General features: G+C 37.4%; 1 protein-coding gene across 4 annotated transcripts in view; it reads left to right on the top strand.

Moving 5' to 3' along the window:
- The first annotated feature begins 494 nt into the window (after positions 1-494).
- LOC116532963 (ankyrin repeat domain-containing protein 20A2-like) overlaps positions 495-16,262 on the top strand; it is an 18,417-nt gene continuing 2,649 nt past the window's right edge. The window contains exons 1-4 of one of the 4 annotated variants that reach the window (XR_004261016.1): positions 495-674; positions 761-833; positions 5,182-5,212; positions 8,163-8,636. Coding sequence is in view for 1 of the 4 variants with exons in the window: in XM_032252543.1 (XP_032108434.1) it covers positions 621-674; positions 761-833; positions 5,182-5,212; positions 8,163-8,331 (327 nt within the window). In the remaining 3 variants the exon portion in view is untranslated. Of the gene's footprint in view, positions 675-760; positions 834-5,065; positions 5,100-5,181; positions 5,213-6,865; positions 7,040-8,162; positions 8,650-16,262 lie in introns of those variants that run through there. The other 3 variants (XM_032252543.1, XR_004261017.1, XR_004261018.1) reach the window with 3 other exon arrangements.

The following is a 16,262-nucleotide window of genomic DNA, read 5'->3' as shown; positions in this document are numbered from 1 at the left end:
TGAGAGGATATGAGAAATGTAAGTGCTTCAGTAGCCACGTGGGCATGGGAAAATGAGAATTTTGAGAAACCGTTATTTCCTAAGTGTGTATCATAGCTGATCAATTTAAAACACTTTCTTTGATGAGAGGTGAATCACACGTTCACCTGAACTAGCATCCCAACTGTGTATTTCCTAAGTGACAGGACAAGGGGAAGCACATGATAAATATTTGTGGTCTGGCGCCAATGCCTCTGTTGTTTCGAGTTTAAATACTCTGTAGTGTTCACTATCAGCTTTGACATTGATGCTCTCAGGGTTTGTTTTGCTCCACTGTTTAATAGTCCCTTTTATCCTTATCAGCCCAACGTGTTCACATTAATATCCATACTTTTCTATTTTAGTTATAGGCATTTGAAACAATCTCACTTTTGAAATATAATCTTTGTGATTTAGAGATCCTATGTTCCTATTTTACTCGTATACTTCCATCACATTGTTATCCTAGGCAATGAAAAGGAGATGCCAAAAAGAACCCTCAAAACCTTAAGTAATTGTTTTCAGAGCAAGGCATGAGGACTCAGCTTGATACTAACACTACATGAATGTTTGGTTGGCCCTGTCACACCTACATATAATTGATGACATGTCCCCTTTGCTTTGTAGGGTCTCCTGAACAACATCCTTCCTTGAAGGTATATATATTTATTTTTATTTACTAACTTTATATTGTATAAAATGTATATGATTTATTAGTTATTTTCTTTTAAAACCCATTCAGCCTACCACTGAAATGGAAGATCCTGTTGTGAGAGAAGCAGTACAAAGAAAGAATGTACAGGCATCAAGAGCAGGTACATTTTCAATACAAATGGAATGCTGGAAATAAGTACCTTAAATGATTGGAAGTACTCACATTCTTCTTACCCCTAATTCTTTTTATTCTAAATTGAATGGAAGGCATTGACATAAATATTATTGTTGGTATCCATATTTCAATAAAAATAAATTTAGAAGCATAAGAAAACAAGATTTTAAAAATATGAGTTTTAACTCAGATGTTTCTATTTTAATGTTTTGAATAGCAAAACATTTCCAATATGGAATTTTTGTACTTGTCAGGGATTCAAAGCAGTGAATCCCTGCTTTGAGACTCTGAGATATTTCCAGTGTCTTATGTGCTAGTTGGAGTTCTGATATTTACCTAAAGGAATGCTTTACCTAGATGTCAGTTTCTGTATTAACTTTAAAGACTTCCTGTCAATGTTATTACACCAATGATCTGAAGCCAATGAGATGTTCTAATGAGAAGACTGTGTATGCACGTGTGTGTATGGGTGTGTGTACGGGTGTGTTTGTGGCGTCTTTGATTATATTGAAAACTAGGAAAGTAATCATTCATTTGTAACTGGAGGACAGTCTTTTAAAATGATGGTTTTGAGACTTTTTGGTATAAAAGTTTTTTAAAAAAATAATTGCATAGAGGTGACCAACATCATGAACGTCATTGAGGCTGCCAACATCATTGGCTGTTTTCCATTTCAATACCCTTTTGAAATCCTTAACTATATTGTGATGCTCAGAAATAATATGCAGAATTTTTATTTTGTCCTAAAATGGAAGATGAGTGGTTCTACACTTTACATATCTTTCTGCCACTTTTTTTTGTGTATTTTGCATTCTATTTTCCAGATGTATTGACATTGATATGATTCTCTCTGGTTTAATTCAGTTTACACTTTTTGTTGTATTCCTTTATACCACTCTACCACATTTAATTAGACTCTCCTGTTGCTGATAAATAAAGAAAGAAAAAAAAGAAAAAGAAAAATAGGCTGGGCATGGTGGCTCACACCTGTAATCCGAGCACTTTGGGATGCTGTGGTGGGTGGATCATGAGGTCAGGAGATCGAGACCATCCTGGCCAACATGGTGAAACCCCATCTCTATTAAAATATAAAAAATTAGTTGGGCATGGTAGCATGTGCCTATAGTCCCAGCTATTCGGGCAGCTGAGACACAGAAATTGCTTGAACCTGGGAAGTGGAGGTTGCAGTGAGCCAAAATTGTGGCACTGCACTCCAGTCTGGCAGCAGAGCAAGACTCTGTCTCAAACAAAAAAACGAAAAGGAAAAATAATGTCAGATTAAAAGGGGCTTTTGTTTAATCAGTTTGTATCTGTGAATATTTACTATATGAGAGTTTAAGTCTGAGAAGTTCAGAATGCAAGCATGCACCACTATATTTTACAAATGACCTTAGAACTATGACTCATGAGCCTTTAGCTTATGAAGTTACGACAATTCATTTCTCTAAAGAAGTTTACTGTTCTCTTAAAAAAAAAAAAAAAAAATAAAAAAACAAATGACATTGTCTTATTTGACCTCTTGGACATCCTCGAATAAAAGTGCAACTTACTCATGTCAAAATTCAGAACCAATGTTTTGAACAATATATAGTTTGTGAATGAGCCCTTGATGATGAAATGGCCTTTCAAGTTTTGCTTTTGCATTTTTTGCTCTTTTTGACTTGTCTTAACAAAAGCTTAAAATCAACAGTTGTATTTCTATAGAAAGCAGGAATATAATTTTGTAATATATTTCTGTCCTGTCTCATGGCATTGAGAACTCCTCAGATCTAGTGTGGACCTAGACTTATTTTTACATGGGAACAATTAGGTTTGTTGCTTTGTTGTTGTTGAAATAGAGTCTTGTTCTGTGATGTGGTTCAGAGTGGATAAGCTCTTAAAGCAGTAATCTTTCCAGTGGTTCTTTCTGTGGGAGGTAAAATTGCAGGCGAATTTAGGCCTTGTTATATGTAGGGCAGAGCACATAGCTACAGCTAAGTAAAACACCCAGCAACTTCTCCAAGAGTATTGGCCAGAGTAACACATTAATATCTCCTGAGCTCTTCTCCACTGGCAGCTGGAAAGTTTTTGCAAGCATCCCTGTTTCTGGTCTGATTCCTATGTTTTGCTGATTTGTGGTGATAGGGTGTTTTATTGTAAACTGAGCAGTTTTAACTGAAGAGCTAGAGAGAATGTGTTATGTTACAATGAAGTAAGTGCAGTAGATCCCCCTTAACTGTGGGAGATACATTCAAAAGCCTCCAGTAAATTCCTGAAAGCACAAATAATACTGAATCACTCACTGTTTGTTTTTTTTTTTCTGTACTTACATATCTATGATAAAGTTTAATTTATAAATTAGGCACAGTAAGAAATTAACAACAACTAAAAATAAAATGGAAAATTATAGTAACATGCTGTAATAAAAGTTATTTGAATGTGGTCTCTTAAAATATATGGTATGGTTCTCACCGTTTTTCCTGTGGTGATGTGAAGTGATACAATGCCTATGTAATGAGATAAAGTGAGGTGAATGATGTGGGCATTGTCATGTAGTGTTAGGCCACTGTTCACCCCCTGACTCTAAGTCAGAAAAACAGATGATCAGCTTTGAGTGTTCCTGGACCTTCAGGCCTTAATGATGTTGACGGCTGGATACAGGAGACCATGTTAATGACTAAAGGCTGGACAGCACATGCAGTGTGAATGCACTGGACAAAGGAATAATTCATATCCTGAGATGGATAGAGGGCAAGAGCTCAAGATTTTATTGTGCTTCTCAGACTGGCATGCTAACACTTATGACTTGTTTATTTCTGGAGTTTTCAATGTAATATGTTTGGAATACAGTTAACTGTTAGTAGTTGTAACCACATAATTCACAACCGCAGATGTAAAATCTGTGTTTGGACTTTGACTAATTTCTCGGTGAACAATTCTTAAAATCCTTAGAATTTCCAAAGTGATGTCTTTTGGTATGCTAATAATTGATGGCTGGAAGCTCCTAGGTAGATTCAGGATGGGAACTGGTCACCATCCTGAAGACATGACTGATTAGAGGGTTGAGATCTTTGGTCTCACTCTGCAAACTCTGGGGAGGAGAGAAGAGCTGAAGGTTGTCAGTCACCAACAGCCAGTGATTAATTGGTGATGCCTATGTATTGAAGCTTTCATAACGACCCAAAGGGACTGGGCTTGGAGAGCTTCCGGATCACTGAATACATGGTGGTTCCTGGAGGGTGGTGTGTCCTGAGAGGGCATGGCATCTCTATGCCACTAGCCCCATACTTTGCACTATGCATCTCTTCATCTTCAATGACATTACCTTTTGTAATGTCATTCACAGTATACTGGTGAGTGTGTTTCCCTGAATACTTTGAGCCATTCCAGCAATTCAATTTAACCCAAAGAGGGAGTCCTGGGAACCCCAATTTGAAGCCGATTGGTCAGAAGTTCTGGAGTTTCAGACTTAAGACTGATGTAGGGCAGCAGTCTCATGGGACTGAGCCCTTTACCTGTGGAATCTGATGCCATCTGCAGACAGAGTGTGAGAACTGAATTAGATGACGCCAAGTTTGTGTCCTCTGCAGAAGTGATTGCTTGCTTTTTGGTGGGGAAAACCTCTCCACACGTTTGGTCACAGACGCCTTCTTTGTTGATGATTGTTTCTGTGGTGTGAGAGCAGAGAAAAACATGGCAAGTGTGTCTTTTCCACACATATAGTGGATAAGGGGTACTACTGTTTACTCTGTTTTAACTGCACCCACCCCCCTTACATTTTGGTCCAGAAATCATGCTGTTTGACACTGGTTACTCATTCCATCTGTTCTGCTAACAATACCATTTTTAGCCAATTTCATAGGGTTTGGCTGGGATGACTTATATACTGTAGTTCACTTGTAGATATCAAATTTTGGTAAATTTATTCTTTGCATTTAATAAATACAAAGTAAGGGAAGTAAGAGTTCTTACTGCATTAATTACATACCAATAGGTATAATTTATATTAATTTTAATAACGTCCCAGGTATGCTCCCAAAGGAATGCTTTGTAACAAAGCATCAGTCCTATACTTTAAAGAAAGTGATCTAAATCATGTAACAAAGCATCAGTCCTATACTTTAAAGAAAATGATCTAAATCATGTACATAACTGTGCATATTTTTTTTTTAAATGAAGGTAGAGTCTTGCTATGTTTCCTAAACTGGTCTCAAAATTCTGGGTTTCTCAAATGATCCTCCTTCCTCAGCCTCCTAAATAGGTGAAATTACAGGTACCCTTCACTGTACTTTCTAGTGGTTTTAATATTCTATACATTATTGATTTAAAATGCATTTTACGTTTTCTGTTAATAGATTCTGGGAGTTCTGATGAATCTGCAGTCAGGTAGAATTTTACAGATTTAAAAAATTATGTTAACTAAGAAAATATAGATGGAAGAAACTAATATCTATTGAGTGTTGTATTCTGGGCTAAATACCCTATTATGTGCCATGCATTTATCTCATAAAGCTATCACAACGTCTGTTTTCTTATAACCTACTGTTTTTTAAATGGGCAACTGTGGTTTAGAGAGGTTGATTAATTGGACCATGATCCCATAGTTCACAAAGTAGCTGACCCACAGTTTGACTGTCAGCCTATCTGGTTTTCAAATCTTTTCTCTTGCTCCTTAGTACAGATTGATAGAACTATCTGTGCAGCACTTTGGTCAAGGTATAGGTCTAAATAAGATTAGTCAGATTAATTATTTAATTAATGTCTAAATTAATGAGTTTAAATAAGTTAAACTCTCATTTTAGATTACCGTTAGAAATGAGGTTAGTCCTTGAGTTTGTCCTAATAAATTCGACAATTTCTGTGATAACCAGCATCTTTTTTTTTTTTTTTTTTTTTTTTTTAAATTAACCATCAAAGCCTTTAGGGCAGAGTAAAGGTTTGGCCATAGGACTGGAAGTTTTACAAAACCAAGATTTGTCAAGTCTTGGAGAGAAATTATTTAACTTCCCAGTTTTGTTTTCCCTGTAGGCTGGTATTTCTGCCTACTTCCATAATGTTTTTTTTTATTTTTTATTTTTCTTTTTCCATGACTTTTCTTCCTTGGTGTTTCTTTTCTTATGTTTTCAAATTCTGCTGGCTATGTATTCCCAATATTCCTATAGACAGAACCAAAAGCACATAGAATTACAGAAATTTAAGGGATCTTAGGACTAATTAAAATATCTCCTAGTACTTCAATCTGTGTTGAATGTTCTGGTCAAATGATTTTCTAGTTAGAGAACTTGAGACTCAAAGAGATTAGGATGCTTTTTTCGGACATAAGACATAGTAGAAATGAGATTTGAATTGATCTTAAAGGCCAATACTCTTCTTTCTTTTTATATTCTATTGGCATGTTTTTTGTTTGTTTGGTTTTTTCTTTGAGACAGAGTTTTGCTCTTGTTGCCCAGACTGGAGTGCAATAGCACGGTCTCGTCTCACCACAACCGTCGCCTCCCAGGTTCAAGCGATTCTCCTGCCTCAGCCTCCTGAGTATCTGGGATTACAAGCATGCACCACCATGCCCAGATAATTTTGTATTTTTAGTTAAGACGGAATTTCTCCATGTTGGTCAGGCTGGTCTCAAATTCCTGACCTTAGGTGATCTGCCTGCCTTGGCCTTCCAAAGTGCTGGGATTACAGGTGTGAGCCACCATGCCTAGCCTGGGATGTGTTTTAATAATACAAAGGGGGAGTCTGGTACACCCAGTGGATAGAATGAGAATGGAATTAGCTGATGAACCCAATGGAAATGGCTAAGAATCGAATGAGCAGAGGAAGGCCAAGTTTGAAGAGCAATGACACTGGATACGAATTATTCAATAGAGATTAGAATATTGGGGTTTATGACAAGTTGATAAATTATAAAGATGAAGGACACAAGATATTGGGAATTATCTACAAAGGCACATTAAAATAGAGGGTTCAAGGAAGCTCTAAACAGATTGTTGTGTTCCTTTTAAATCAAGAACTGACAAACTTGAAGATTTTTGCTGTAAGATGCTAAAACATTTGGAGACACTGGGAGGAGTCTCTACAGCAGACAGAAATGTGGTATCATCTAATTCCATCCTGACTTAGAGAGGGGTGGCTTAGAGCCCCTTGAGTACTGATGGGCTGGAGATTGCTGAACTACATAGGTCTGTGGGCCAGGGCAGGTATCTCCTCATTCCTGCCTCTTTTCCCAATTCACTGATGTCCCTCCCATATCCCTGTAGGCCAGGGGCATCATTGGCTGTCAAATCAGTCATGAAATTCAGCTGGGTAGTTGGAGGTATGTCTGTGCTGGTAATTAGTAGAGACTCCAGTTAGGTTGTTATTCAGGAGGGGGGATATTGAGCACTCCCACTCCTGGTCATTTGAGGCCATCCTTTCAGGAATCTGTGCTTTCATTGAAGATTGGAAACTGCCATGGAGCCTGGCATAAGTGGAATCTGGAAGTGGAAACCAGCGGGAAGAAAGATATTTAGATAGTACTTAGGGAAATAGAGGTACAACTGCCAGGACTGTGTTTTTCCAGCAGTCTCTCTTGTTGGATATCTGAGTGCCTATGAAGGTTTTTAAGGGCTTTCTAGTTTATGCGGACCTGAATAAGGTAGGACCTATAGAGTGAAAATAATTGGATTTTTATAATTGTTAATGTGTTAATCTTTCTGGGAAGAGTATCCTCAATAAGAAAGTTCACCTTCATTATTAGACTTTTGTACATTTAACTCTCACACATTTCAAATACAGCAGGGGATTCTCCATACTCTTTTAGGACAAAAGAAAGCATTGGGACCTTCTTAAGTGGTTTTCATGCTGAGGAATCAAAACTGCTACTTTGAAGTGACACAGATTAGTCTTTTAACCACAGATAGATAATGGACAAGATACAGTGAATCTTTCTACCTTGTTTTAGGTCATAAAGTTCCTTCTAGTTTAGGTGACAAAAGTTATGTCATCCATTAATTGAATTTCATATTCTGCTTCAGGACAGATAATCTGTGATGGTAAATTATTGTCAAGCTCTGCCAATATATTGGTTGTCACTATTTGTTATGGAGTTCAAGGTCAGTTTTCATTGTATATTTTATAGATTTAGGCAGCTGGAGGCAGAAATAGGTAACCAAAATCTATTTTTAGAACAGAGGCCATATTTTAATTGTATCAAGAAATGTTATTTAATATACAGATGGCTGACCGTTTCCCAGATTGTGTTTTTGTTTTTTGGAGGGGGAAGCTGAATATAAGCTGGCAGTTGAAAAATTAAACAAAATCAACTTGTTCATTTTTATTATATATTTTTGCTCTAAAGCGTTTTCCACAAACTGTGTGTGGATTCATGCCCTAAACCAGATGATGAAGACTTGACTGTTACCACCAAGGTAAAGTGGTCTCTTGTAAAATTTCCTCACTCAGTCAGCTTTCGCATAGTATTTACTTTCTTGAAATTTAGCAGTGCTTTACCTATTATTGTTTTATGATGGCTATGGAAAGTTGGTCAGAGAAAACCATAGACATATGACTAGTTGATTAAAAAATGTATTTAATATTGGTAACTAACAAAAGATTGATAAGTGCTGTGATAGGGAGGGGGCTGAACAAAAATGAACTGGAAGATACATAGCAATAGAAAAATCACATTAGGAAATGCTTTCCCCAATAGAGAAAATATGAAATTTGGTTAAAGTTTAATTCGATAAATATTAATACTTTGAATTTTAAATCATACTAGTGTGACATCTATATTTTTACCAGTATAAATCTTCAGTGGATCAAATTACTTGTGGTAATCATGGAATCTCCCTAGCACCTTTCAGTTAAAAAACTGTACAACAAATAGCATATAGCTGTTTTTCTTGGACACTTATTATTTGGGTATTATATACTTTTCAGGAGAGATTGTTCCTCTACTTATGTTATTGGTTATGTAGTGAGACTAAAATAATCAAAATTGTAGAAAAAAATAGCTGGGTGTGGTGATATACACCTATAGTCCTAGCTACTTCGGAGGTTAAGGTTGCCTGAGCCCAGAAGTTTGAGAACCACCTGGGCAGTATAACAAGACTGCATCTGATTTATTTATTTATTTTTTAAAATTATGCTAAGTTCTGGGGTACATATGCAGAACGTGCAGGTTTGTTACATCAGTATACATGTGCTGTGGTGGTTTGCTGCATCCATCACACTGTCATCTACATTAGGTATTTCTCCTAATGTTATCCCTCCCCAATCCCTCCACCGCCTTCTATCCCTCTGTTACCCTCCCCTCCTCCCAACAAGCCCTGGTGTGTGATGTTCCCCTCCCTGTGTCCCTGTGTTCTTATTGTTCAACACCCGCTTATGAGTGAGAACATGCAGTATTTGGTTTTCTGTTCTTGTTTTCTGAGAATGATGGTTTCCACTTTTATCCATGTCCCTACAAAGGACTTGAACTCATCCATTTTTATGACTGCATAGTATTCCATGGTGCATATGTGCCACATTTTCTTTATCCAGTCTATCATTCATGGGCATTTGGGTTGGTTCCAAGTCTTTGCTATTGTAAACAGTGCTGTAATAAACATACATGTGCATGTGTCTTTATAATAGAATGATTTATAAACCTTTGGATATATACCCAGTAATGGGATAGCTGGATCAAATGGTATTTCTAGTTCTATATCCTTGAGGAATTGCCACACTGTCTTCTACAGTGGCTGAACTAATTTATACTCCTGCCAAAAGTGTAAATGTGTTCCTATTTCTCCACATCCTCTCCAGCATCTGTCGTGTCCTGATTTTTTAATGATCACTATTCTAACTGGCATGAGATGGTATCTCAATGTGATTTTGATTTGCATTTCTCTAATGACCAGTGAGGATGAGCTTTTTTTTCATCTTTGTTGGCTGCATAAATGTTATCTTTTGAGAAGCATCTGTTCATATCTTTTGCCCACTTTTTGATGGGGTTGTTTTTTCATGTAAGTTTAATTTCTTTCTAGATTCTGGATATTAGCCCTTTGTCAGATGGGTAGATTGCAAAAATTTTTTCCTATTCTGTTAGTTGCCAGTTCACTCTAATGATTGTTTCTTTTGCAGTGCAAAAGCTGTTAAGTTTAATTAGATCCCATTTGTCTATTTTGGCTTTTGTTGCCATTGCTCTTGGTGTTTTAGTCATGAAGTTCTTGCCTATGCCTATGTCCTGAATGGTATTGCCTAGGTTTTCTTCTAGAGTTTTTATGGTGTTAGGTCTTATGTTTAAATCTTTAATCCATCTGGAGTTAATTTGTGTATAAGGTGTAAGGAAGGGATGCAGTTTCAGCTTTCTGCACATGGCTAGCCAGATTTCCCAACACCATTTATTAAATAGGGAATCCTTTCCTCATTGCTTGTTTTTGTCAGGTTTGTCAAAGATCAGATTGTTGCAGATGTGTGGCATTATTTCTGAGGCCTCTCTTCTATTCCATTAGTCTATATCTCTGTTTAGGTATCAGTACCATGCTGTTTTGATTACTGTAGGCTTGTAGTATAGTTTGAAGTCAGATAGCATGACGCCTCTAGCTTTGTTTTTGTTTTTGTTATTGTTCTTTGTTTTTTTTTGCTTAGGATTGTCTTGGCTATGTGGGCTCTCTTTCGGTTCCATATGAAGTTTAAGGTAGTTTTTTCCAATTTTGTAAAGAAAGTCAATGGTAGCTTGATGGGGTAGCATTGAATGTATAAATTATTTTGGGCAGTATGGCCATTTTCACAATATTGATTCTTCCTAACCATGAGCATGGAATGTTTTTCCATCTGTTTGTGTCCTCTCTTATTTCCTTGAGCAATGATTTGTAGTTCTCCTTCAAGAGGTCCTTTCATCCCTTGTTAGATGTATTCCTAGGTATTTTACTCTTTTTATAGCAATTGTGAATGGGGGTTGACTCATGATTTGGCTCTCTGTCTGTTATTGGTGTATAGGAATGCTTGTTACTTTTGCACATTGATTGTGTATTCTTAGACTTTGCTGAATTTGCTTATCAGCTTAAGGAGATTTTGGGCTGAGATGATGGGGTCTTCTAAATATATAATCATGTTGCCGGCAAATAGAAACAATTTGACTTCCTCTTTTCCTAGTTGAATACCCTTTATGTCTTTTTCTTACCTGATTGCCCTGACCAGAACTTCAAATACTATGTTGAGTAAGAGTGGTGAGAGAGGACATCTTTGTCTTATGCCAGTTTTCAAAGGGAATGCTTCCAGTTTTTGCCCATACAGTATATTATTGTCTGTGGCTTTGTCATAAATAGCTCTTATTTTGAGATATGTTCCATTGATACCTCGTTTATTGAGAGTTTTTAGCATAAAGCGCTGTTTAATTTTGTCAAAGGCGTTCTCTGCATCTATTGAGATAATCATGTGGTTTTTGTCTCGGTTCTGTTTATGTGATGGATTACAGATTTGTGTATGTTGAACCAGACTTGCATTTCAGGGATGAAGCTGACTTGATCGTGGTGGATAAGCTTCTTGACGTGCTGTTGGATTCAGTTTGCCAGTATTTTATTGAGGATTTTCCCATCAATGTTCATCATGGATGTCGGCCTGAAATTTTCTTTTTTAGTTGTGTCTCTGCCAGGTTTTGGTATCAGGATGATGTTGGTCTCATAAAATGAGATTCCCTCTTTTTGTATTGTTTGGGATAGTTTTAGAAGGAATGGTGCCAGCTCCTCTTTTTACCTATGGTAAAATTGAGCTGTGAACCCGTCTGGTCCTAGACTTTTGTTAGTAGGCTATTAATTGCTGCCTCAATTTCAGACCTTGTTATTGTTCTATTCAGGAATTTAACTTCTTCCTGGTTTAGTCTTGGGGGGTGTATGTGTCCAGGAATTTATCCGTATCATCTGATTTACTGGTTTATTTGCAAGAGGTGTTTGTAGTAATCTCTGAGTGTAGTTTGTATTTCTGCGGGATCAGTGGGGATATCCCCTTTATCATTTTTTATTGCATCTATTCTTCTCTCTTTTCTGTTAATCTGGCTAGTGGTCTATTTTGTTGATCTTTTCAAAAAACCATCTCCTGGATTCATTGATTTTTTTGAAGGGTTCTTTGTGTCGCTATCTCCTTCAGTTCTGCTCTGAACTTAGTTATTTATTATCTTCTGCTAGCTTTGGAATTTGTTTGATCTTGCTCTCTAGTTCTTTTAATTGTGACAATAGGGTGATGATTTTAGATCTTTCCTTTCTCCTCATATGGGCATTTAGTGATGTAAATTTCCCTGTAGACGCTACTTTAAATGTATCCCAGAGATCCTGGTACATGTGTCTTTGTTCTTACTAGTTTCAAAGAACATCTTTATTTCTGCCTTCATTTCATTATTTATCCAGTAGTCATTCAGAAGCAAGTTGTTCATTTTCCATGTAGTTGTGTGGTTTTGAGTGAGTTTCTTAATCCTGAGTTCTAATTTCATTGCACTGTGGTCTGAGAGACTAATTGTTATGATATCTGTTCTTTTATTAAAATTGCATTTTAGGTTTTGGGGTACGTGTGAAGAACATGTAAGATTGTTGCATAGGTACACACATAGCAGTGTGATTTGCTGCCTTCCTCCCCATCACCTATATCTATCATTTCTCCCCATGTTATCCCTCCCCAACTCCCCACCTCCTGCTGTCTCTCCTCTGTGTCCCCCCCACAGACCCCAGTATGTGATGCTCCTCTCCCTATGTCCATGTGTTCTCATTGTTCAACATCTGCCTATGAGTGAGAACATGCGATGTTTGATAGTCTGTTTTTGTATCAGTTTGCTGAGAATGATGGTTTCCAGGTTCATCCATGTCCCTACAAAGGACACAAACTCATTGTTTTTGATGGCTGCATAATATTCCATGGTGTATATGTGCCACATTTTCCCTGTCCAGTCTATCATCGATGGGCATTTGGGTTGGCTCCAGGTCTTTGCTATTGTAAACTGTGCTGCACTGAACATTCGTGTGCATTTGTCTTTATAGTAGAACGATTTATAATCCTTTGGATATATACCCAGTAATGGGATTGCTGGGTCAAATGGAATTTCTATGTCTAGGTCCTTGAGGAATCGCCACATGTCTTCCACAATGGTTGAACTAATTTACACTCCCGCCAACAGTGTAAAAGCATTCCTATTTCTCCACATCCTCTCCAGTATCTGTTGTCTTCAGATTTTTTAATGATTGCCGTTCTAACTGACATGAGATGGTATCTCAATGTAGTTTTGATTTGCATTTCTCTAATGACCAGTGATGATAAGCATTTTTTCATATGTTTGTTGGCCTCATGTATGTCTTCTTTTGTAAAGTGTCTGTTCATATCCTTTGCCCACTTTCAAATGGGTTTGTTTGTTTTTTTCTTGTAAATCGGTCTTCCTTCTTTGTAGATTCTGGATATCAGCCCTTTGCCAGATGGGTAGACTGCAAAATTTTTTCCCATTCTGTTGGTTGCCGATTCACTCTAATGACTGTTTCTTTTGCTGTGCAGAAGCTGTGGAGTTTAATTAGGTCCCATTTATCTATTTTGGCTTTTGTTGCCAATGCTTTTGGTGTTTTGGTCATGAAGTCCTTGCCTATGCCTATGTCCTGAATGGTTTTGCCTGGATTTTCTTCTAGGGTTTTTATGGTGTTAGGTCTTACGTTTAAGTCTTTAATCCATCTGGAGTTAATTTTAGTGTAAGGTGTAACGAAGGGGTCCAGTTTCTGCTTTCTGCACATGGCTAGCCAGTTTTCTCAACACCATTTACTAAACAGGGAATCCTTTCCCCATTGCTTGTTTTTGTCTGGTTTGTCAAAGATCAGATGGTTGTAGATGTGTTGTGTTGCCTCCAAGGCCTCTGTTCTGTCCCATTGGTCTATATCTCTGTTTTGGTACCGGTAACATGCTGTTTTGATTACTGTAGCCTTGTAGCATAGTTTGAAGTCAGGTAGTGTGATGCCCCCAGCTTTGTTCTTTTTGCTTAGAATTGACTTGGCTATGCGGGCTCTCTTTTGGTTCCATATGAAGTTTAAGGTGGTTTTTTCCAGTTCTGTGAAGAAGGTCATTGGCAGCTTGATGGGGATAGTGTTGAATCTGTAAATTACTTTGGGCAGTATGGCCATTTTCAGCATACTGATTCTTCCTAATCATGAACATGGAATGTTTCTCCATCTGTTTGTGTCCTCTCTTATTTCATTGAGCAGTGGTTTGTAGTTCTCCTTGAAGAGGCCCTTTACGTTCTTTGTTAGTTGTATTCCTAGATATTTTATTCTCTTTGTAGTGATTGTGAATGGCAGTTCATTCTTGATTTGGCTCTCTTTAAGTCTGTTATTGGTGTATAGGAATGCTTTTGATTTTTGCACATTGATTTTATATCCTGAGACTTGCTGAAATTGCTGATCAGTTTCAGTTTCAGGAGATTTTGGGCTGAGATGATGGGGTCTTCTAAATATACAATCATGTCGTTTGCAAATAGAGACAATTTGACTTCCTCCTTTCCTAATTGAATACCCATTATTTCTTTTGCTTGCCTGATTGCTCTGGCTAGAACTTCCAGTACTATATTGAATAGTAGTGGCGAGACAGGGCATCCTTGTCTAATGCCAGATTTCAAAGGGAATGCTTCCAGTTTTTGCCCATTCAGTATGATATTGGCTGTGGGTTTGCTGTAAATAGCTTTTATTATTTTGAGATACATTCCATTGATACCTAGTTTATACAGAGTTTTTTTAATCATAAAGGGCTGTTGAATTTTGTCAAAGGCCTTCTCTGCATCAATTGAGATAATCATGTGGTTTTTGTCTTTGGTTCTGTTTATGTGGTGAATTACATTTATAGACTTGCATATGTTGAACCAGCGTTGCATCCCCGGGATGAAGCCTACTTGATCATGGTGGGTAAGCTTTTTGATGTGCTGTTGCAATCGGCTTGTCAGTATTTTATTGAAGATTTTTGCATCTATGTTCATCATGGATATTGGCCTGAAGTTTTCTTTTCTTGTTGAGTCTCTGCCAGGTTTTGGAATCAGGATGATGTTGGTGTCATAAAATGATTTGGGAAGAATTCCCTCTTTTTGTATTGTTTGGAATAGTTTCAGAAGGAATGGTACCAGCTCCTCTTTGTACGTCTGGTAGAATTCAGCTGTGAACCCGTCTGGACCTGGGCTTTTTCTGGGTGTTAAGCTCTTAATTGCTGCCTCAACTTCAGACCTTGTTATGGGTCTGTTCAGGGTTTCGGCTTCTTCCTGGTTTAGGCTTGGCAGGAGGCAAGTGTCCAGGAATTTATCCATTTCTTCCAGGTTTATTAGTTTGTGTACATACAGTTGTTTATAATAATGTCTGATGATGATTTGAATTTCTGTGGAATCTGTGGTGATATCCCCTTTATCGTTTTTTATTGCATCAATTTGGTTATTCTCTCTTTTCTTTTTTATTAATCTGGCTAGTGGTCTGTCTATTTTGTTGATCTTTTCAAAAAACCGGCTCCTGGATTTATTGATTTTTTGAAGGGTTTTTTGTGTCTCTATCTCCTTCAGTTCTGCTCTGATCTTAGCTATTTCTTGTCTTCTGCTAGACTTTGAGTTTTTTTGATCTTGCTCCTCTAGCTCTTTCAGTTTTGACAATAGTGTGTCAATTTTTGATCTCTCCTTGCTTCTCATGTGGGCACTTATTGCTATATATTTTCCTCTAGAGACTGCTTTAAATGTGTCCCAGAGATTCTGGTATGTTGTGTCTTCGTTCTCGTTGGTTTCGAAGAACATCTTTATTTCTGTCTTCATTTCATTGTTTATCCAGTCAACATTCAAGAGCAAGTTGTTCAGTTTCCATGAAGCTGTGCAGTTCTGGGTTAGTTTTTGAATTCTGAGTTATAACTTGATTGCATTGTGGTCTGAGAGACTGTTTGTTACGATTTCCGTTCTTTTGCATTTGCTGAGGAGTGATGTACTCCCAATTATGTGGTCAATTTTAGAGTAGGTGTGATGTGGTGCTGAGAAGAATGTATATTCTGTGGATTTGGGGTGGAGAGTTCTGTAAATGTCTATTAGGTTTGCTTGGTCCAGGTCTGAGTTCAAGTCCTGGATATCCTTGTTAATTTTCTGTCTGGTTGATCTGTCTAATGTTGACAATGGGGTGTTAAAGTCTCCCACTATTATTGTGTGGGAGTCTAAGTCTCTTTGTAAGTCATTAAGAACTTGCCTTATGTATCTGGGTGCTCCTGTATTGGGTGCGTATATATTTAGGATCGTTAGCTCTTCTTGTTGCATTGATCCTTTTACCATTATGTAATGTCCCTCTTTGTCTCTTATGATCTTTGTTGCTTTAAAGTCTAATTTATCAGAGATGAGAATTGCAACTCCTGCTTTTTTTTGCTCTCTATTTGCTTGGTAAATCTTCCTCCATCCTTTTATTTTGAGCCTTTGTGTATCCTTGCATGTGAGATGGGTTTCCTGGAT

This window comes from Sapajus apella, unplaced genomic scaffold (genome assembly GCF_009761245.1).
Source record: "Sapajus apella isolate SASKATOON/1434 unplaced genomic scaffold, GSC_monkey_1.0 scaffold78, whole genome shotgun sequence".
Classification (NCBI taxonomy): domain Eukaryota; kingdom Metazoa; phylum Chordata; class Mammalia; order Primates; family Cebidae; genus Sapajus; species Sapajus apella.
This window is presented reverse-complemented; position numbering and strand designations above follow the sequence as displayed.